We start from the raw sequence: 19,614 nt of genomic DNA, 5'->3' as shown, positions 1-19,614 counted from the left end.
TGGGCGGTACGTGGGCTCTTGTTGAGGTACGCGAGCTCAGTAGTTGTGGCTCGTGGGCTTAGTTGCCCCGCGGCATGTGGGATCTTAGTTTCCCAACCAGGGATCGAACCTGTGTCCCCTGCATTGTAAGGCAGATTCTTTACCACTGGATCACCAGGGAAGCCCCCTAGACTTGTCTTTTAAATTCATTAGGCTAATGAGGTAGGTTCACGATGATTTTTTTTTTTTTTTTTTGTATCTCTCACAGCTCTTATGATAGTGTCTTTCAGGCAATAGGTGCTTAATAAGTATTTGCTGGGGGAAAAAAAATGGTATAGAGCAAGAGAAACAGGGTAACTTGGCATGAAGTCCTGCTGAAGGCCTGCTCTGGGCTAAGAGCCAGCCCGCCTTGTTTGCAAAGCCACAGGCTCTTACTCCAAACCTCACACTGAAATCCTTGATTTCTGGGCCAAGCAATGCAGTATGGCCCACTTCCAGGATCAAAACCAGAATTCTTTGTAATGTGTGGTAATAGAATGTGATCTTCAAAAGCACTTCAAAGCATCCAGGAAAGTCAGGACGTGCTATGGCAGGAAACAGAGCAGTGAGCCCTTGGACCTGGGGCTGAAATGAATCCTTGCTTGAACAAGTAATGGAAACTGACAAAGTTCCCACACAGAGAACCCAGCACATGGAGAGGTGGTTAGTCAGCCCCCAGTCGTGGTCCCTCTACTACATTCTCCACTGAGGACACAGCAGTGATGGAAACTGAACGTATGTCCACACCTGTGTTCTTCCTATACCGCGAGGGTAAATTAAAGACTTTCCTAGCCGGAGAATTGTTCTCACCTCCTTTACTCCTAGTAGGACTACTGTTATTTTTACTACAGCCGTCATCGTTTATCAAGTGCATACGATGTGACATACATGGTTCCACGAACTTATCATGGATTATACAACTTAATCATTAACTATTATTGTCATTCCAATTTGTAGTGAGGCAAGAGAGGTCCAGAGAAGTTAGTTAACTTGCCCACAGTCACACAGCTAATAAGCAGGAAAGCCAGGATTCAAACCTAGGCAGTCAGACTCTAGAACTGAACTCTGAACAACTATGCTATAGGGAAACATATCCTTCATGAAGGCAGCAAACAAGATTGCACGGATGTTCCGAAAAAGTAAGACAATGTATTTATAGATAATACTACTCTGAGTATATATACATATATATTTTTACTAATTATAAATAACAAATGTATTAATAAATAATGATTAATGTATATTACCAAGTATTCTAGGGGCAGTTATTCCATAAAAATAAGACAATACATATATATATATGTATATACACATACACTGTCCTCTGTGGTATCAACAGTAGACTAATTTTCTATACATAGCAATATATTCATGATAACAAATATTTATATTTCACTCTAGATTCAGAAGTACTTTCAGTCCCTCACCCCACTTAACCCCACAGCAATCCCATAAGGGCACAGAACAGGTATTACAATGATTATGTCCTGTGAGGCACCAGGCCTCAGCTTATGAGCCTTTCAAGAGGATATAAAATATTTGAGTCTTGAAAAAAGTTACTGGCACTAAACCATGGATTAAAAAATTGCAAAATCAAAACTAATAAAAATTTAATTGAATGTTATAAACTAACATTATGTTAGCATCACTAATTGTTAAACTTACCATTCACAAAATTCCATTACATTTGAAAATACTTTCATACATACTAAATATGTATGATTACCAAGGAATCATAGCTAATCATAAACGGAATGAGTTTTACATACTTAATCGTAGATTAAAAAATGATAAAAATTCTTTAAAAGATTTTTAAAGAAGACAAATTTATCTAAAGGGGATGTTGGGAGATCCCTGGTGGCCTAGTGGTTAGGATTCTAGGCTTTCACTGCCGTGGCCTGTGTTCAGTCCACACCGGGAACTGAGATCTCGCAAGCTGTGCAGCTTGGCCAAAAAAAAACAACCAAACAAACAAAAACAACAAAAAAAACCCAACAACAAACCACAAAACAACAACCAAAAACAGGAGATGTGGATCATTGTGGTATATTTTAAATGATATAGGGTGAATTTTCTAAAGGAGCCTGTGAGGTTCCATGCAGGTTGAGGACAAGATTTGCCTAAGGCAAAAGCCAAGTGCACGGGTGAAACGCACAGCTTCACCTCCAGGGTACAGGGCTGCTTGCTCAGTGTTCTCTGAGAGCCGTTTCCACTAGCACCTAGACCCCCGTCCTCAGTGGGATCACGGAGACCAGAGCTCCTCACTGTAGCCACACATTCTGGAGGATGTTCACTTACATGTGTCCCATTCTAAGGATCCCAGCCTCTCCCTCCTGCCATCTGGCGAGATCGTGCCTGGGAGCGGCCGCATCTGATTCCTGGAGGTGTCGGCCAGGATCTGTCTGCCCTGGGGTTCAGTACACCTGCAGATACACCGCTTCCGCTTTGCCTTCTGTATGTCTTTCGCTGGGGCATCTTTCTGATCCCCAGGCAGAGTTCCTAGGCTGACTTCTATGTTCATGTAACTCCTTTAATCTCCTCCTACTACTCCATTTTTATTATATGAAATTGTAATGATCTGTTTCCATAGATGCCACATTTTCTAGATAGGAGAACTACGTCTGGTTCATCTGTCTTTCCTCATGGCCTCATATGAGACATGGCATAATGCAGATATTTAATAACTTTATTAATTTTGTCTTAATAGGTTAAGAACAATAAAGTAATAAAATATGTTTGGAAATAAAGTCTTTCTGTGCCAGCTGCCATAGACCTCAAACAGGCTGAATTCTTTCCCTCAATGTGCGTTATAAATATAATATTCTACAAGTGCTGGGCTATTGAAAGGGCTAGTATGTTCTAAATCATTCTAGGGTGATATTTTTTAAAGTGTTCTATTTTTAATTTGAGGAATATTTACTGGAGTAATGTTATTCCAAAGTAATATTAAAACAAAACAAAAATGCTCCAGGGCTTCCCTGGTGGCGCACTGGTTGAGAGTCCGCCTGCCGATGCAGGGGACACGGGTTCGTGCCCTGGTCCGGGAAGATCCCACATGCCGCGGAGCGGCTGGGCCCGTGAGCCATGGCTGCTGAGCCTGCGCGTCCGGAGCCTGTGCTCCGCAATGGGAGAGGCCACGACAGTGAGAGGCCCGCGTACCACTAAAAAAAAAAAAAAAAAAAATGCTCCAAACTTAAACCACATTAACAACCAGATGAAGAAAGGAAAACAGTGGAGTAAAGGATATTTAGAGACATGCTGATCATTTTTCCTAAGTACCATGTGATTTCGATTGTATCTAACTTTGGTTAGATTTCCATTAGGTTACGTGCAATACAATTATATTCAATTTAGTAAAAAAACAAAATTCATAATTACTTAGGCACACGATCATTACTCTTAAAAACTTATGAAATAACATCAAGCAAAAGTAGACGCATTGATTTTGAGAATTCAGTTTTTGAGCCAATGCAATAAAAATAAAGACAGTAACAAAACAATACATATAAACATCTAAAATATATTGAATACCTATGTGCCAAACACTTTACTAGGTACTTCAACAGGATCTCATTTTATTTAGGCCTCTTAAAATCATCTGGATTACTCAGTACTTTTAAGCCCATTTTATAGATGAGGAAAGTGTGATTCAGAGAGAGTAACTTGCTTCAGATTACAGCACAGCCAAGGAGTTATGGGGACAAAGTTTGAACCTAGGAATGTCCTTTATACTGCTCTATACTGTCCTCCAGTAGAGTGTGTTCCAAGCTCAGTGTCGGGAGTTTACACTTGAGGAGGCCATCTATAAAATCAACCATGATATACAGAAGGCTTAAAAGGAAATTAAACTTTCCTCTGTATCTCCTAACAGCCATGTGTTCAAGAAAAACTGTACTCAGGAGAGCTGTATCCGTTAGCTTTCTGTTTCCACCTAAGCATACATGTTGGTTGAAACCAGGAAACACCTGAAAATCCATACATATCTCCAAAACATTTCAGATCCATAAAGCTTTTGGGACTGGTATCTGATTTTGCATTTCACTGATGTATTATTGTAAAAATGCTTTGGCTTTTCCTCAGTGAAACCAAACTAAAGTCATAATGTGTCTTCTTCCAACTTAAAGCATTAATGGCTTCAACAAAACAGTTGTATACACAGCTGTGGCAATATTTAGATAGGTAAGCATCTTAGTTGAATACCAAATGCACACAGGGTCAACATCAAGTTGATTTCACAGTTAATTTTAATGGATGTGATGTGTAATTTAAGAGGGTGTGATTTTCCAGCTTCATGCTCCAAACCAAAGCCTTCAGTGATTTCAGCAGTTGTCTAAATTATGGTGTGTTCCAAAATTAATAGTAAGGCCAGACCACAATTTTAGATTGAAAATGTAAAGGCCATTTTCTAAATTTGGAACCAAAATACTAGAAGTGGCTTTGAAATCACTATTGAATTGACTTCAAAGACTGCAAATTAGACCACTGTCCTTAAAAGCTGCCTTCTTAATGAAGCATAATAGAGTTGGTTATTTTTTTATGTAAGAGCTTTGTGTACACTGAAAACTTCCAGAAGATTGCTAAAAATAGTCAACACATAAGCACTGAAACTTACTCTCTTAAAAAACAAAAAGGAAAGCAAGGAAATAAATCAGTGACTTAAACTGGCAGATTTTCCTTTACAGCTTGCCTTTGATTTATAAATTTCTATTTCCTGCCCTAGGGAGGGTGGTGAAGTGTATGTTTTGGTGCTTTGGAAGCAAACTGTCTTCTGAGTTATGCTAATCTCTTGCTAGGTGCTCAAGGCTGCTTATTCAGCACAGACTTTATTAGTTTTTGGCTATAGATGTAAAGATTTATAGAAGGCTGCTCTTTGGATGGCTGTGGTTGTTGTCTCTTTAGTTTTCTTTATTCAAAAACTTCCATATTTTTGGTTAGTGTTGACAAATGGAACACTCAGGAACATTGTGACCTTATAAACTAGTTCATAAGAAAACATTATTAATATTGATAAAATCAGTGTTTACCTAACAGTTTGTTTGTCGGACCAGCTGAAACCTTTCCTCTCCTCCCCACCCCACCCAAGACTGGATGAGCAGGTAAGGGAATGATCCCATCTGATGGGAATACCTCCAAGTGGGGTTGCGATTGGACCCCAGCCCTGTTCACTTGGGCACGGAGCTCCCTTGAGGTGATCAAGGAGCTCTGTTCCCATCTGAGGAGCTGCTTCCCTCAAAACTCTCTCCAAGCAGAGAAGCAAAGGTTTATTCTGGTTGTTTTCTATGGCTTTGCCCAAAATGACACTTTCAGCAGCATGCCGCCATATAATTCAGTGGAAGTGATCACTTGTTGGCTAGATCTTTGGACCCTGGAGAGAGGGAAGGCTTCAGGGTGGCTTGGGAAGTCAGCAGAGAGAGGGAAAGGTAGAGAAGAGAACAAGAGCTTAGAAGCACCTACTGTATACCATAAACTAGGTTAAGTCCTTTAAATACAGCAGCTTGTCTGGTCTTTTCAGCTGACCCAGGCAATAGAGATCTCCATCTTATTGGATAACTAGGGAAGTAGTTACTTGCCAAAACCATCCAGTTAGTGGTTGGCCTTCTGTTGCCTGAAGGGCCCTCTACTTTGTTTTCTGTGACACAGCAGAAACAGAAGTGCAGCTGGAATAGAGGAGGAGGGAGAGGGAAGGCGAGAAGGAGAAAAAGGAAAACAACACAAAACAAAAAGGTGACTGTGAGAAAGTTCTGAAATGCTGCCACTTGTTATTGGAGGTGAACTCTTCCCAAGGTGAGGGTCATCCCAACAAAGACTGCAGTTTAGGCAAAATTCAACTTCCATTTTATGGGTCACATGACTCTATCTCTGCCATTTCAGGAGGGTCCTAGTTTTTGGAAGCTACTTGGTAAATTCTCAGCTCAGTGCTCATTCTTCCCAGAGACATTGTTATTTAATAGTACAATTTCACCAAAAGTATAACAATGCTCTGCAAAATACTTTTTTTTTTTTTTTTTTGCGGTATGTGGACCCCTCACTGCTGTGGCCTCTCCCGTTGCGGAGCACAGGCTCCGGGCACGCAAGCTCAGCGGCCATGGCTCACGGGCCCAGCCGCTCCATGGCATGTGGGATCTTCCCGGACCGGGGCGCGAACCCACGTCCCCTGCATCGGCAGGCGGACTCTCAACCACTGCACCACCGGGGAAGCGCTTCAAAATACTTTTGAGGAGAGAACCCTGATTGCTCAGTACAGTTGATCCAGAGTCCAGGTTAGCCCTGTAGGCAGAGGGTCTGGGTGTCTTTGCAGAAACAACTTTCTTGAGTCTTGATTTCAGTTTCTACAATATTCTGGTTTTAGATCCCTGACACACTGCCCTCCTTTACTCTGGTTGAATGGGGAGGGATTCTTTCCTTGGAGGCAGCCCTTCCTTATCTCTGTAGCTCTCTGACTTGAAGGTCTGTAAAAATGTTTTGCTTTGATTTCCAGTAGTAAACATTGAATCTTTATCCTAAATTTATTACTAGAAAGAGGTCCAATCAGCCATCTATTTGTTAATGGATCTACCACAGTCTAACCTGATGTATTGAGTATATGGCTTTGCTCAAAAAAAGAAAGATACAATGACAAGAACAAAATTCATCTAGGGAGGGAATGATATTAATACATTTGAAATATTTTTTAAATGTTAAATTCATTTGGTGTTACTATGGACTTAATATTTATGTCCCCCCCAAAATTCATATGTTGAAATCTTAACCACCAAGGTATTAAGAGGTGGGGTCTTGGAGGTGAATAGGTCATGAGGGAGGAGCCCTTGTGAATGGGATTAGTGCCCTTATGAAAGGGACACAAGAGAGCTCCCTAGTCAGCTGTCTGCAACCCAGCAGGGGGCCCTCACCAGACAAGGAACCTGCCAGGGACTTGATCTTGGACTTTCAGGCTCCAGAACTGTGAGAGAGAAATTTCTGTTGTTTAAACCACCCAATCTATGGTAATTTGTTATAGCAGTCCAAACAGACTGAGACTGGGGCATTTTTGGAAACACTGCATGTCATATTATGGAAAACAGAATTTCTTAAGCAAAAGTATCTCATTCCTCAACACACATGAAAGGTCCGATCAACGCTTCATAACTGAAAAGCAGCTCTATTTTTACAGATTTACAATACAGACATGAAGCTGCGGGTGCTGTGAATTTTGAAAATGGGAACAAAGATTGAGTCACGTTTTTCCTTATTTTATTTTTACCTATTCTTGAGGAGTCATTCCATTCACTGGGTCTGAGGCCTTGAGGCCACAGAGAACATCACCTTGGATGTGACAACAGTCCTAAGTGCCCTGCTCTGTGGGGTTTGTGGTACACGAGTCATTACCATGAAGAAAGACACTTTTGAAGTATCTAGTGGTGACCGTTTTGTAATGTATATAGATATTGAATCATGATGTGCACCAGGAACTAACATTGTGTTGTAGGTCAATTATACTTCAAAAACAAACAAACTCAAAGAAAAAGAAGTCAGATTAGTGGTTATCAGAGGTGGGGAGGCGGTGGTAGGGTAGGGGGTGGGGAGTGGGGATGGGGGGTTAGGAGGTGGGAATTGGATGAAGGTGATGAAAAGGTACAAACTTGCAGTTATAAGATAAATAAATACTAAGGACGTTAAGTACAACATGATAAATATAATGAACACTGCTGTATGTTATATATGAAAGTTATTAAGAGAGTAAATCCTAAAAGTTCTCATCACAAGGAAAATTTTTTTTATTTTCTAACTATATGAGGTGATGGATGTTCATTAACTTACTGTGATGATCATTTCATGATGTACGTAAATCAAATCCTTACGCTGTCCACCTTAAGCTTATACAGTGCCGTATGTCAATTATATCTCAATAACACTGGAAGAAAAAAATTATCTAAATAAAATGAAGTGACAAGAAGAAAAAAGGAAAACAAAAGCTCCACAAGCCCAGCAGAGCTTCTGTTTATGAAGTCGAAGCTGTTCATTGAGACACGGGATTCACAATCAAAATGTTACCTCGGGTGTTAACTGAAAACCCAGCCTTCCCTCCAAAGGGGCCATCGACAGTGGGGGCTTGGGTCACCATCTCGCCTCTTAGATTTCTTCCTAGAGGCTCATCTTTTCCCATTTTGAAAGACATGGAACTTTTCCAAAGAAGCCAAATTTCATTCCCTCATAGAGGCTTTCAGAAGAATTTGACATCATTTTGAAATTTTGGATTGTCACCTACCTACAAGGGATAAACAAGTCACCTTTGAGGCAAGTCTCCTCACAGAGTGTACCTGGTTATCAGTTGCAAAGGCCTGTCCTCAGCCTCCAGGCTTGCAGCCTCCCAGCCCCAAGTAAGCTGGGAGTCGGATAAGGAGCTTCTGGCTGGGGCTGGACCCTCTCTCCCCTGCTCTCTCCCTGGAAAGATGCCTGCAGGATGTCAGGGCAATTCTAACTCAGGCGTGACTCAGTGCTTCCATGACCTCCCTTCTCATTTTGCTTGGACAGGCTAGTACATTGGTCCTACTTGTGGAAATATGTGCCTCTTCCTGCTCCAATTTCAAGAGGGAAAATCCCTTTTAAGAGGAATATTTAGAAGATTCTGTCATGGAATTCTTGCTATCACCCCAACTATCTCTCCTTCTCCCCAGTTAGCTGTCTGGATGTTTCTCTCTTACCCCAATTTTCTTTTCTTTTCTTTTTTTTTTTGGCCACGTGTCTTGTGGGATCTTAGTTCCCTGACCAGGGATCAAACCCGGGCCCTTGGCAGTGAGCGCAGAGTCCTAACCACTGCACAGCCAAGGAATTCCCCCAAATTTTCTGAGTGTGGGGTTATCAATCTGAAATTAGAGTCCAGAACTCATCAGTGTTATCAACAAAACTTTGCAATTATTTCTTTCAAACCTAAATTTTTTCCTGTTCAAATATTTTTTCTTCATCGCAAAAGAAAGTATTGATGTGTATTTCTCTTTCACCGTAACTTTAAGTCTTTAAAATGTGAAAGGCCCATTCACTTTTAACCTTACCATTCCCGTGATATAAATAGCTTTTTCCTTTCTGCTGATTTTAGAAGCTTACATAAAGCTGCAAAATGCTGAAGGGGGCACCCCTGCTTCAGAAAAAGAGAACAGACAGAACTGCATAACAAAAATACTCAGTAGGAAGTAGCACATGGAATCTTTGTTGACGGTCTCTTATGATTTGACAATTGTTTTTCCTTAAAAAGAAGAGAAAAAGAAAAGGATAACCTACCTAAAACCTTAGTGCTATTTTCAGAGTTCTAGGATAATCCAGAACAGAGTCATTTTTAAAGAAAAGGAAATAGGTTTCATTTCTGGCAGTGGATGCCCTCCACTGATCTGCATATTTCTTGACTTCATAAGCTGTAGAAGCCTCCTTGAGTCCATTCCTCAGATGGAAAAATAGCCAGTAAAGAGCTAAGCATTCACAAGCACCACCATCTGAGGTTTGATTTTGAATCGAGACAACGGTGTCCCATGTACATCCCACAAAGCATGCTTGTCAAACTCTCCCCTTCCAGATGCACGGAGAGCGCATGCGTGGAACACCCCCTCCACTCAACAACGGCGCCCCGGGGGCCCCCTGGACACACAGGTTCTAACACAGCTACAACACAGCATGCTCCCAAGCCTTCAAGCTACTACAGCCTGCAGCCAAGAAGCTGCCAAAAAGATGCTCAAGCAGCAGTCGAAATAGTCCTGACCTCTGGTACCCAGGGCCATTCCCTGTGAGCCCCAGGAACTCAGAGTGATGAGGATGCTCCTGAAAAAGCCCCAGGCAGTCATTCTGCTCCCTGCCCTTCTTTTCCCTCACTCTTCTTTTTCTCTGAAGACCATAAACCTGTTTGGGGGGTTCAGATGCGACCAGGAGTAACCATAGTTACGAGCAAAATGATTACAGGGCCATTGTTCTAGCAGAACAATAGTTTTTAAATTATCCAATGTTCTCTTGGCTTTCTGGCTTTTTTAAAAATGTGTTTTTCCATCCTTTTGTTGTAAGTGGAATACTGTGCTTAGGCCAAGCAGGCAATATTAAAAACTCTGACTTCAAAGCCATTCCTCGATAACACATCCAAACAGCGCAGTGTGGGCCCACTGTTATCTGGAATTCTACAGATAATTAACTGAAACACGGCTTGACTTGCCACTGGGAGTTTCCACAGGCAAAGTCATTCTCATGGTCCTGCTTGCTTTCGTTGCTGTGTCTTCTGTTTTGTTAGCCAGGGTGAGGTTTGGATCATCTCTCAATAAAGTTCCGTGTTTCCGTGCAGAGGAACCTTGAATCCCTGCTTGGCCTTGCAGGGGCCTGACACGTGCACTGTGCCCTCCCTCGTTCCTTGAGGGACATCGTTTAACTCCTCTCTTGACCCTGAAATGCCACTGCCTGCACCATCTCCTGGTCCCTTCCTTACTTGAGAGAGCAGTGCACTTTCTGCCATGAATGTCAGAATTATTGCCTTTTTAATGTGTTTTGCAAAATACAGTGGTACTAAATCCACTAAAAAGACAGAGCCCCCACTTTGGATGTGCCAGCCCTGTGGGGACATTCCCGAGTCCCTCTCTCATCTCCCAACCTACCAACTTCAGCCCACCCAGTCCCTTTGCTTGAGTCTAGCAGGTGGTCTCACCACTCCAACCCGCGTGGCATTTTCCCGCTCCCCACCTCCATGCATTGCCCATTCGTGAAGCCACATCTCTTCTGAAATTTGAAAACTCACCTTAAAGCCCACCACCTCTTCCAAGGAGCCTCCCCTGATTAAGTGGAGATGAAGAACCCTCCAATGCATGACTGACAAATCCCCAATAAATGAGAACACACACACACACCCCCCACAACAGACAGACACTCACAAAGAGAGAAAATGACACATTCCCTACTTGTGAAATGTAGGCTCCTCTGAGGGAAAGATGGTCGATTTTATACCAATAATTAGTAAGTCATTTCAAACAATGAGGTGTTTTTAACATCATTTTGGGGGTTACTCAGTGAAACACAGCTGTCTTCTTTCCCCCACCGACCCTCCTTTTTCTTTAAACCCCTCTTCATTTTCTTCTCAGTTTCTCGAATGCACAATTCCAGGGGACTGCCCAGTGTGGGTGACATGGGTGACACTCAAGGAAGCTGGCTCTTGTAATACCTCCTGGGTGGTAACTCATGTTTGGAGACTGGCAAATGCCTTAACCACTTAATTTTCTCATCAGGAAGCTATAATGACTCCATGACTGCAGACATCCTGGGCAAACATGTCTGCTACATTGGGATAAGGGACCAAAACCCTCTAGAAAAGGTCCTACTGAAAGAAGGGGGGCAAGGTTCCTGATAAGACTCAAGGTCCAGCCTCAGATAAGGATGCTGCAGAGGGAGGGACTCTCTAAGGAGCACTGGGCCCGAGACCATCCCATCAGGGACAGAACAAAACACATTCGCTCTCATCAATGCTGCCTCTGGGGTCAGTGTTAAGGCCACTCATGGGGGCGCTGAGAGACGCGTGGCATAAAGGGACCAGGACGAGGAGAAACACAGATGGAATGGCGGTAGCTGGCAATTAGAACATGGCTTCAGACACCACGGCCACAGAAGCGGTGTAGCTACAAAGCCACGCGGCGCAACCTCGAAGCAAAACGTTATTGATTTTGTGGTTGTAAAAACGTACCTTCAACTGCAGAACTCAGTTTTATGACACCTTGAATAAAAACAAAAAGTGGCAGTTATAGAATGGATCCAAATTACCTTTGCCAGGCTTCTCACAATACATACATGCTTCACATCTGGATTTTTTTTTTTTCCTGGCTTTTTGAGAATTCAAGTAAACAGATATCAGCTTCAAAAACGAAGTAATTTTCAGTCGTTGATTAGACCTCATGAGTGTCTTCATCTCCCCACTAGTGCCATTTGGGAGCGTTTTTCACTTAAATAAGGGATCTGACGTGTGTTTGGATGAAACAAAGGCCAAGTCTCAATAGTTTGAACCACTATGCCTGTAGATAAATCATGCTGGATGATGGATTGAAAAAACTTCACTCAAAAAGACACCAAGGTCTAATATTTCCTACTTAAATTGTGTTTAGAGATCATTTGATACGTGTTGGGACAGGGTTTCTGTTGAAATACATAATAGGTGGTTAAAAATCATAGTGTGATCTGGCAACTTCCTTTTCTGGGGTGGTTGGACCTGAGGCCATTTCTGGTCTCCTGTGTTCAGTGTTCCCATCCCCTGCAGGTCAGTGGAGGGGCTGAGCTTGTCAAATTTTTCATGAAGCAAATAGACACTACCCTTGACTGGATATTCATGTGCCTTTTTGGTGAATTGAAAGGTGAAAATACTAAACTAAATTAGACCTGGTCCAATAGTTTGATTTTGAAAGTTTTTTTTATAAGTCATAATTATAAATAAACAATATTTCCCAAACCCTATGTGATAGCCATGATACCTTAGGCTGAAAAAAAAAAAGTCTACAGTTTCATTGGGTTGAAATTCTGGTTCTCTTGCAAACAGGAGGAGTCTTAAAGGAAAAATGGAAACAAAACCCTTTTTCATACTGGCAAACCCAACTGCTATCAGCTTGAACACACACTGATTTTAACAGATTATGTTCGCAAAGAAACAAACTCGCTCTCCTTTATAACTTTCTGAAAAAAACTGCTTTTAAGTTACCAGTCGAATTTCATCTTTCCTGTGGAACCAGTAATGTCTGGTCAATGTTTAACAAGGGACTCTCCAGAGGAAAAAGTGTGCCTGTATTATGTGTATATATTATGAGTTTTACTGATATAAATGATATCCACAAACTATACATAATAATAAAATATACCGTCTTCTTTATTGCAAGTTCCATATAGCCAATAGATTCTCACAGAATACTTTTGTTGATTTGGGCCAAACTCTTGTATTCATAGCCAGCAAATCAATCATGATTTGACAAAATCATGCACTGAATTTCATCCCAGTTTGCTCTTTCCCAATAAATTCATTATCATTATATCTTTTATGTGATCTGCTGTTAAACTATTTTTCACTTTTGTATAAATTATTTTCATTAAATTAAAACTCTTTCAACATCAACACTATGTAAATGCTCCCACTAAGGCCTATGTCGAGGTACCAGCTTTGATGTCACCAAACGTGGCTTTGGGAAGAGATGGGTAGTAGCAAAACCATCATGTGGTATTTCACCACACACGGACAGGAGACATAAAAAACCCCAAGAGCATGGATAGTAAAAGGTAGTCAAACAATTAGAAGTAAAGAGTTTTAGGTATTTATTACCTGTGTTTTTTAACATAATTATAATTGGAAGTTTGTCTAATTTGATTTGTAATAATGGCTATGTTTAATAATGGACTTAGAAAATACCTGACAATGTAACAATTGGCTCTTGCCAGCTGGTATGAACCAGGTCTGGCACACCATGTCCATAACTGATGTTTCTTTCTACTCAGGCCCAGAGAAGAAAATCTTGACCTTCCAAATATTTTCTGAGATATTCACAAAAGGGGTTGTAATTTAACCAAACAAGCCAAATGTGAATAAGCTGAGCATTTACTATTATTTTGCCAGTAATTTCACAACCTCTTAAACCTGTCATATGCAAAAATATACTATACATAGGTCACCTTGGAAAAAACAGTCATTGACCATCAACTAAGAACACAAGCTAAACGGTTTTGGCATTCTTTTGGTCAGGCAACCATGCCAAGAGGTATGAGTCATTGGCTTAGTAAGCAATGATCCTGTCTTTTTTAAACTGTGGAATCTTTATGCAGGAAACCAGGACAGAATATTGATTTTTTTCCAGCCATGTTTATTTTTGTGCGCAACTATAGTGTCAGCAACTGTCGCTCAAATGAAAGGACAACAGTGCGATCTAATCAGTGTGTAGAAACAGGCTTGATGCAAGTAAAGCAAGAAAGTCTAAAGAATTTCTTATGTGAGATGTGGGTGGTGGTGGATGGGAGCCCAGGAATGCATTTATAGAGTAAGGGATAAAAAGGTCCATTAAAAATCAAAATTCGGACTTTAGAACTCTAATTGTAAACATTATTTTAACAAAAACATTAGTCATTTGTTACTCCATATGTACTTCCCTTATTTATTTATTTATTTATTTATTTATTTTTGCGGTACGCGGGCCTCTCACTGTTGTGGCCTCTCCCGTTGCGGAGCACAGGCTCCGGACGCGCAGGCTCAGCGGCCATGGCTCACGGGCCCAGCCGCTCCGCGGCATATGGGATCCTCCCGGACCGGTGCACGAACCCGTATCCCCTGCATCGGCAGGCGGACTCTCAACCACTGCGCCACCAGGGAGGCCCTTCCCTTATTTTTTTTAAATCCCAAATCAAGCTTTTCCCTATAGCAGGATAGGCTTTTATATTGCAAGGTTAACTATGTTATAGTGAAAATCTAGAATTGGCTAAATCTGGTTAGGTACTAACATTAACATTATACAAAAATTTATAGAATGAGAAGATATTTCCTTTACCTTAAAATAGAAATATTTAAAAAATATGAATATTTGAGAAATGATTGATGTTGGTGCTGAAAAGCTACATGTAGCACTGCTGACTTCTAGGACACACAGTAGACATTATCTGGTGACTGGCTGACATTGACATTGCCTGGAATTCAGGGTGAGCCAGAACACATACATATATGTATATATACACACAGTGGAGCCTACCCATCCCCTCTCCCCCATTTAAATCTTCATAGTCTACCGAAATGTTTTTTCCACCTAATGACTCACCTCAGTTGATCTAAAGTAATTGTTAGGAGAAAGGGTCAGATTAAAATAATTCATACTAAAGTGTGAATGACTAGGACGCACTAAAACCGTGCAATGACATCTCATTATTGTTAAAATACTCGTCAAATTTTTAACCCTGGACATTGAGGCCCTATGTGATGTATTCCTGCTTATTTTCTTATTTCTTCTACTTCATTTCAGGTGACTTTCTCCCTCGCTCAAATGCTTCAGCCACTTGGTTTTCTCTCTGTACTTTGCAGCGCTAATTCCTTTTTGTCCCTGCTCCACCCCTACTTGCTGCTCCCTCCGTTTTGAATGCTCTCCCCCAAACTGCTGGATCTCCCCACAGCTAGCTCTTTCTCTTCATTCAGCTTTTACTTCAAATGTCACTTTCTCGAAGAATCCTTCCTTGATTACTGTATTTAGAGCAGTCCCAGTAAGAATTCTCTGGCCCATCTCTCTCTTTTATTTTTTTTTATAGCAGTTATCACTACTTAAATATTATCTCATTGATTTAGTATTTGGTTCTTTGTTTTGGGTTGTTCTTCCTCATTAGAATGTAAGCAGAATGAGAACAGGAACCTGGTCTTTCTTGCTTGCTGCTGTAACTCCCTTGACCAGAACAGTGCCTGGCATACAGTACATACTTAATCAATATTTATCAAATGAATAAGTGATATTTCCCAAGTGTTTCCAGGTGTCTTAAAAGAAAATCTGATCAATCCCAGCAAGTGTAATTCAAACATGTTATCTTAATTGTGGATATCATTGAGCAGAATCCTAGATTTTATTCTGTTTACCACTCACTATTTCTATTCAGAGGCTGGTCTTCATGGAGATTAGTGAACATTGATGTGTGGAGTGAATACACATAAGTTACAGTAGAGATTAGGTTTCAGGATTATAATGTAAAAAGTCCCCAAGAAGTAAGTTTAGCAATGTTAGGTTTAGGGTTACAGTTAGGGTTAAGTTTAGGGTTAAGGTTAGGGCTATGGTTAGGGTTAGGATTGGAAGCAAGATTATGCCCTAAGTGGACTTCAAGGAGTATTAGCTAATTGATTTTATATCCAAATATCTCTAGAATCTGCAGTTTTCTTGCCTCTGTTGTCATTACCCCAGGCCAAATTGCCATAGTAATGTTCACAGGAATCTGTATGATAAGATATGGATTGAGAAAGAGGAACTAAGAAAGAGCCATTCTGTTTTTAATAACCTTCTTCCAATGCATTCTTTTTTTGGCCGTGCCTTGTGGCATGTGGGATCTCAGTTCCCCTGAACCGGGATTGAACCCTGTGCCCCCTGCATTGGAAGCATGGAGTCTTAACCACTGGACCATCAAGGAAGTCCCCCAGTGCATTCTTATACTGCAGTTGGAGTGATCTTTTCAAAAGGCAAGTCCAATTATGTGATATCCTCTCCCTTTTAAAATTCTTAAATGGCTTTTCATTACTTTTAAGATAAAAGCCTTTATTCAAAAGCCTTAACATGACTTGCAAAGCCCTACATGATGTCACCCATAGTGGAATAAAAATGGTCACAAATTCTTCCATACACCTCCCATAGAGAGATGTGGGCTATGTCCCCTCTTCTTGAATCAGGGCCAGCTCTGAGACTGCTTTGACCATTAAAGTACAATGGAAGTGATGCTCTCCCAATGTCTGTGCCCAGGCTTTATGAAACAGGCCGCCTCATTTTTCTGTCTCTGGAAACCCTGACATACCAGGTTGGAAGTCCTAAGACTGCTGTGACGGAGAGACCAGGTTTAGACATTCTGACAAACAACATCAGCTGAGGGAAGAAGCTAGAAGGCCTTGAGGAGACTGCTGGTGAAAGCTAGGAGGACAGGGAAAAATTGCCACCGTCCTCCCAAACTGGGAAACTAGAGAAAAGGTAAGTCTTCTGATGTAGAGACAGGACACTTGGCAATGTTGTCACCTGTAGTAACATGGAAAATAAAAAAATACCTGATGAATTCATAGATTTTAGTAAGGAGATTTGCAGGTAGAATGCTTAAAGTGCCAGTTGGTTCTTTAAAAAAGTTGCATATGATAATGTATAAAGAAAGATGAGTTAAAAAAAGGAACTGTTCAGTTTTCAAGCAAAATTTAGAAGAAATATATAGAGCTAGTACTTGTTGGTTTAAAAAAAGATAAAACGGTTTCACATTCCTAGTTTTTTCAAAGGCAAGAGGTTCTCAACTTAGAAATTGACTGATGGTGGAGATCATCTCAAGTGTGTGGCCATAAGACCCTTTTTTATGCCTTCAGAAAGACTTAAGTGTGCCTCAAGCTTCTAAAAGAGACAAAAATTCTTCTAAGAATCCTAAGGGTGTTTTCCCACGGCACACTGACTCTGAGCCCAGGCCAAAGAAGGGATTGTCTTGAGGAGAATTGTGGATGGGTGTTTTGTCTAACAGAGTGAAGTCTAATAAGATTCATAGGAGGCCCACAAAGATTTCAAGAGTAGTGTATTAGTGTACACATTATCAGCTTGGATAAAAATGGGCAGAGGTAGTTCAAAGTGGAAGAGTCTTTAAAGCCCCCAAATGTCTATGGGCAGGAAATAGGCTGAGAAGATTATTCAGTGGCAAATGCCATTTCCTATGTGCTAAGGACTAAATTGTGTTCCCCTTGCCCCTTCCCCAAATTCATACATTGAAGCCCTAACTAACCCCTAATGTGATGGCATTTGGAGATAGGGTCTTTAGCAGTTACTTAGGTCTAGATAAGGTCATGAGGGTGGGTCTCCCATGATGGGATTTGTGCTCTTGAAAGAAAAAGAAGAGAAATATATTGCTCTCCCTCTCCACATGTATGCACTGAGGGAAGACCATGTGAGCACACAGCAAGGTATCCATTTACAAGACAGGAAGAGAGTCCTCACCAGATCCTGACCATGCTGGCACCCTGATTTCAGACTTCCAGGCTTCAGAAGTGTGAGAAATAAATATCTGTTGTTAAAGCCATCCAGTCTATGGTACTTTGTTATGGCAGCTCGAGCTAACTAAGACATTATGGAAACAGGATAACTTAGGACGTATGACCAAGAGTTTTCAGGGTGGCAACCAGAACTGCAGAGAGTCAGGGAGCAGGACTGGGCCCTCCAAGTCAAGGAACTGGCAGTATGTGGATTTCAGAACTGCTACAGGCCAGTGATTTCAGAACTGCTACAGGCCAGTGCCTCCTGTTCCTCCACTCTTTGAATGAGAATGCTCACTGCATTGATCTCACCTCTGTATCATCCGTATATGCTGGGTTGGTATGTGTGTGTGTATGGTGGGGGTATTATACTTTTCATTTCAGTTCACAAGTCTTCATATTGAGAGCAGCTGTACTAGAGAGCTTTATCAAAGGTGCCTTATCAGCACTTGACCCTTATTTAGATGGTAAGAACCTGGACCTCAAACTTGAACTTAATGCCATAATAAGATGACTTTTCTGGATGGCTTTAGGAGGGAGTACATTTTGCCTATAGGGGAATGTAAAGAGTTTGTGTCCAATGGTGAACCATGGCTGACTAAATATAGCCACAAATTATTTGAAACTGTTCCCATTGAGAACAGTTGTTCCTCTTGACCTGGGTGGGCTCTGTGACTGCTCTAACCAATAGAATATGGTGAAAATGATGCTATCTTGGTCCGACCTTAATAATTCCTGTCTACCGGGCACTCTCTCTGGGAGCCCTGAGCTACCCTGTAAGGCGTCTTAAAGTTGCAGTGCTGGAGGGGCCACTTACAGGTGCTCTGTTCAACAGCCCCAACTGAGCACATACCCCCCGACATTGAAACTAAGGTAGCCTGTGAATAATGCCATCCCGGATCTCCTAGACCAGCCTAACCTCCAGCTCAATATACAACAGAAGAATCATCCAGGTGAACCCTGTCTAAGTTCATGTCCCATAAGATTGTAGGGTATACTAAAGCAGTTGTTTTTAAGCTCCTTTGCTATGTTTTGGAGTCATATGTTATGTAGTAACAGGTAACTGAACCTGAGCCCAAATTCTCTGACCTTACCTGGCATCTCAGCCCTTAGCGATCGGTACTCCGGTCACACGACCCTTTAGGTCTCTGAATATTAACACGTGCCCTCTGTCACTCTTCCTGATCTTCCAGCTCTTAGCTTATGAGGATTTTCTCAGGGAAGTTCTCCCTGACCCTCTAAATTAGTTCCTTTGTTACAGTAGCTTCTCCTGCAAGAACTGTGTTTCTTTCAGAGCAATTATCTCTGTGATTATTTCATGAATGCCAGCTTCCACTTCTAGATTGTGAGCAAGACACTTTAATCGACGATTTCCAGAGTCAAGTAGTGTGTCTGGACACAGTGCTGAATAAATATTTAAGTAGATGAATGGAAATAGTTGATGCAGCTGATAAGGACTCCCTCCTCACCGGAGAATCTAATAACTGTGTCACTATTCTTCTCTCTCACACACTGTGAACTTTTGGATTCAAAGTTGTTGTAACTGAGGAAAGACAATGTGACTTAATATCTGTCTGTGACGGCAGCTCAGCACAACTGAAGTTGCTGAAGTTGCTTTTGGTCACCGCTGTGCAGAGAAGAGGAAGCTGAAAATTGCTTCTGTGTGTGTGTGGGCACAGGAGAGCAGAGGAAAAAAAACTGTCCGTGTTCTCACATTTATGTCTTTGCTGGAAATTAGGGAGCTGAGAATCTAAAGAAAGTTGTGGGTACTCAACTTTCTAAATGATTTCTAAATTTAAGTTTAGAAATAATTTCTTACTAGATTGTGAGCTCTTTTCTGACCTACCCCTTCATCCAAAACTGTGGCCGGAAAGAACTGCAGGAGGGCTGATGTCTGGGTAGATTCCATA

The 19,614-nt window shown here is 41.3% G+C and overlaps 1 protein-coding gene across 12 annotated transcripts in view; it reads right to left on the bottom strand.

Annotated features, from left to right (window-relative positions):
* The window catches only part of DLGAP1 (DLG associated protein 1), a 328,135-nt gene that overhangs the window by 94,801 nt on the left and 213,720 nt on the right, over nucleotides 1–19,614 (bottom strand). For 5 of the 12 annotated variants that reach the window (XM_060119712.1, XM_060119714.1, XM_060119716.1 and 2 more), the window contains one exon: nucleotides 11,696–11,725. The exons of the other annotated variants lie outside the window; for them this stretch is intronic. In XM_060119712.1, coding sequence (XP_059975695.1) covers nucleotides 11,696–11,725 — 30 coding nt within the window. The remainder of the gene's footprint in view (nucleotides 1–11,695; nucleotides 11,726–19,614) is intronic. 12 annotated transcript variants of the gene reach the window in all.

This window comes from Mesoplodon densirostris, chromosome 15, assembly GCF_025265405.1.
Source record: "Mesoplodon densirostris isolate mMesDen1 chromosome 15, mMesDen1 primary haplotype, whole genome shotgun sequence".
Classification (NCBI taxonomy): Eukaryota; Metazoa; Chordata; class Mammalia; order Artiodactyla; family Ziphiidae; genus Mesoplodon; species Mesoplodon densirostris.
This window is presented reverse-complemented; position numbering and strand designations above follow the sequence as displayed.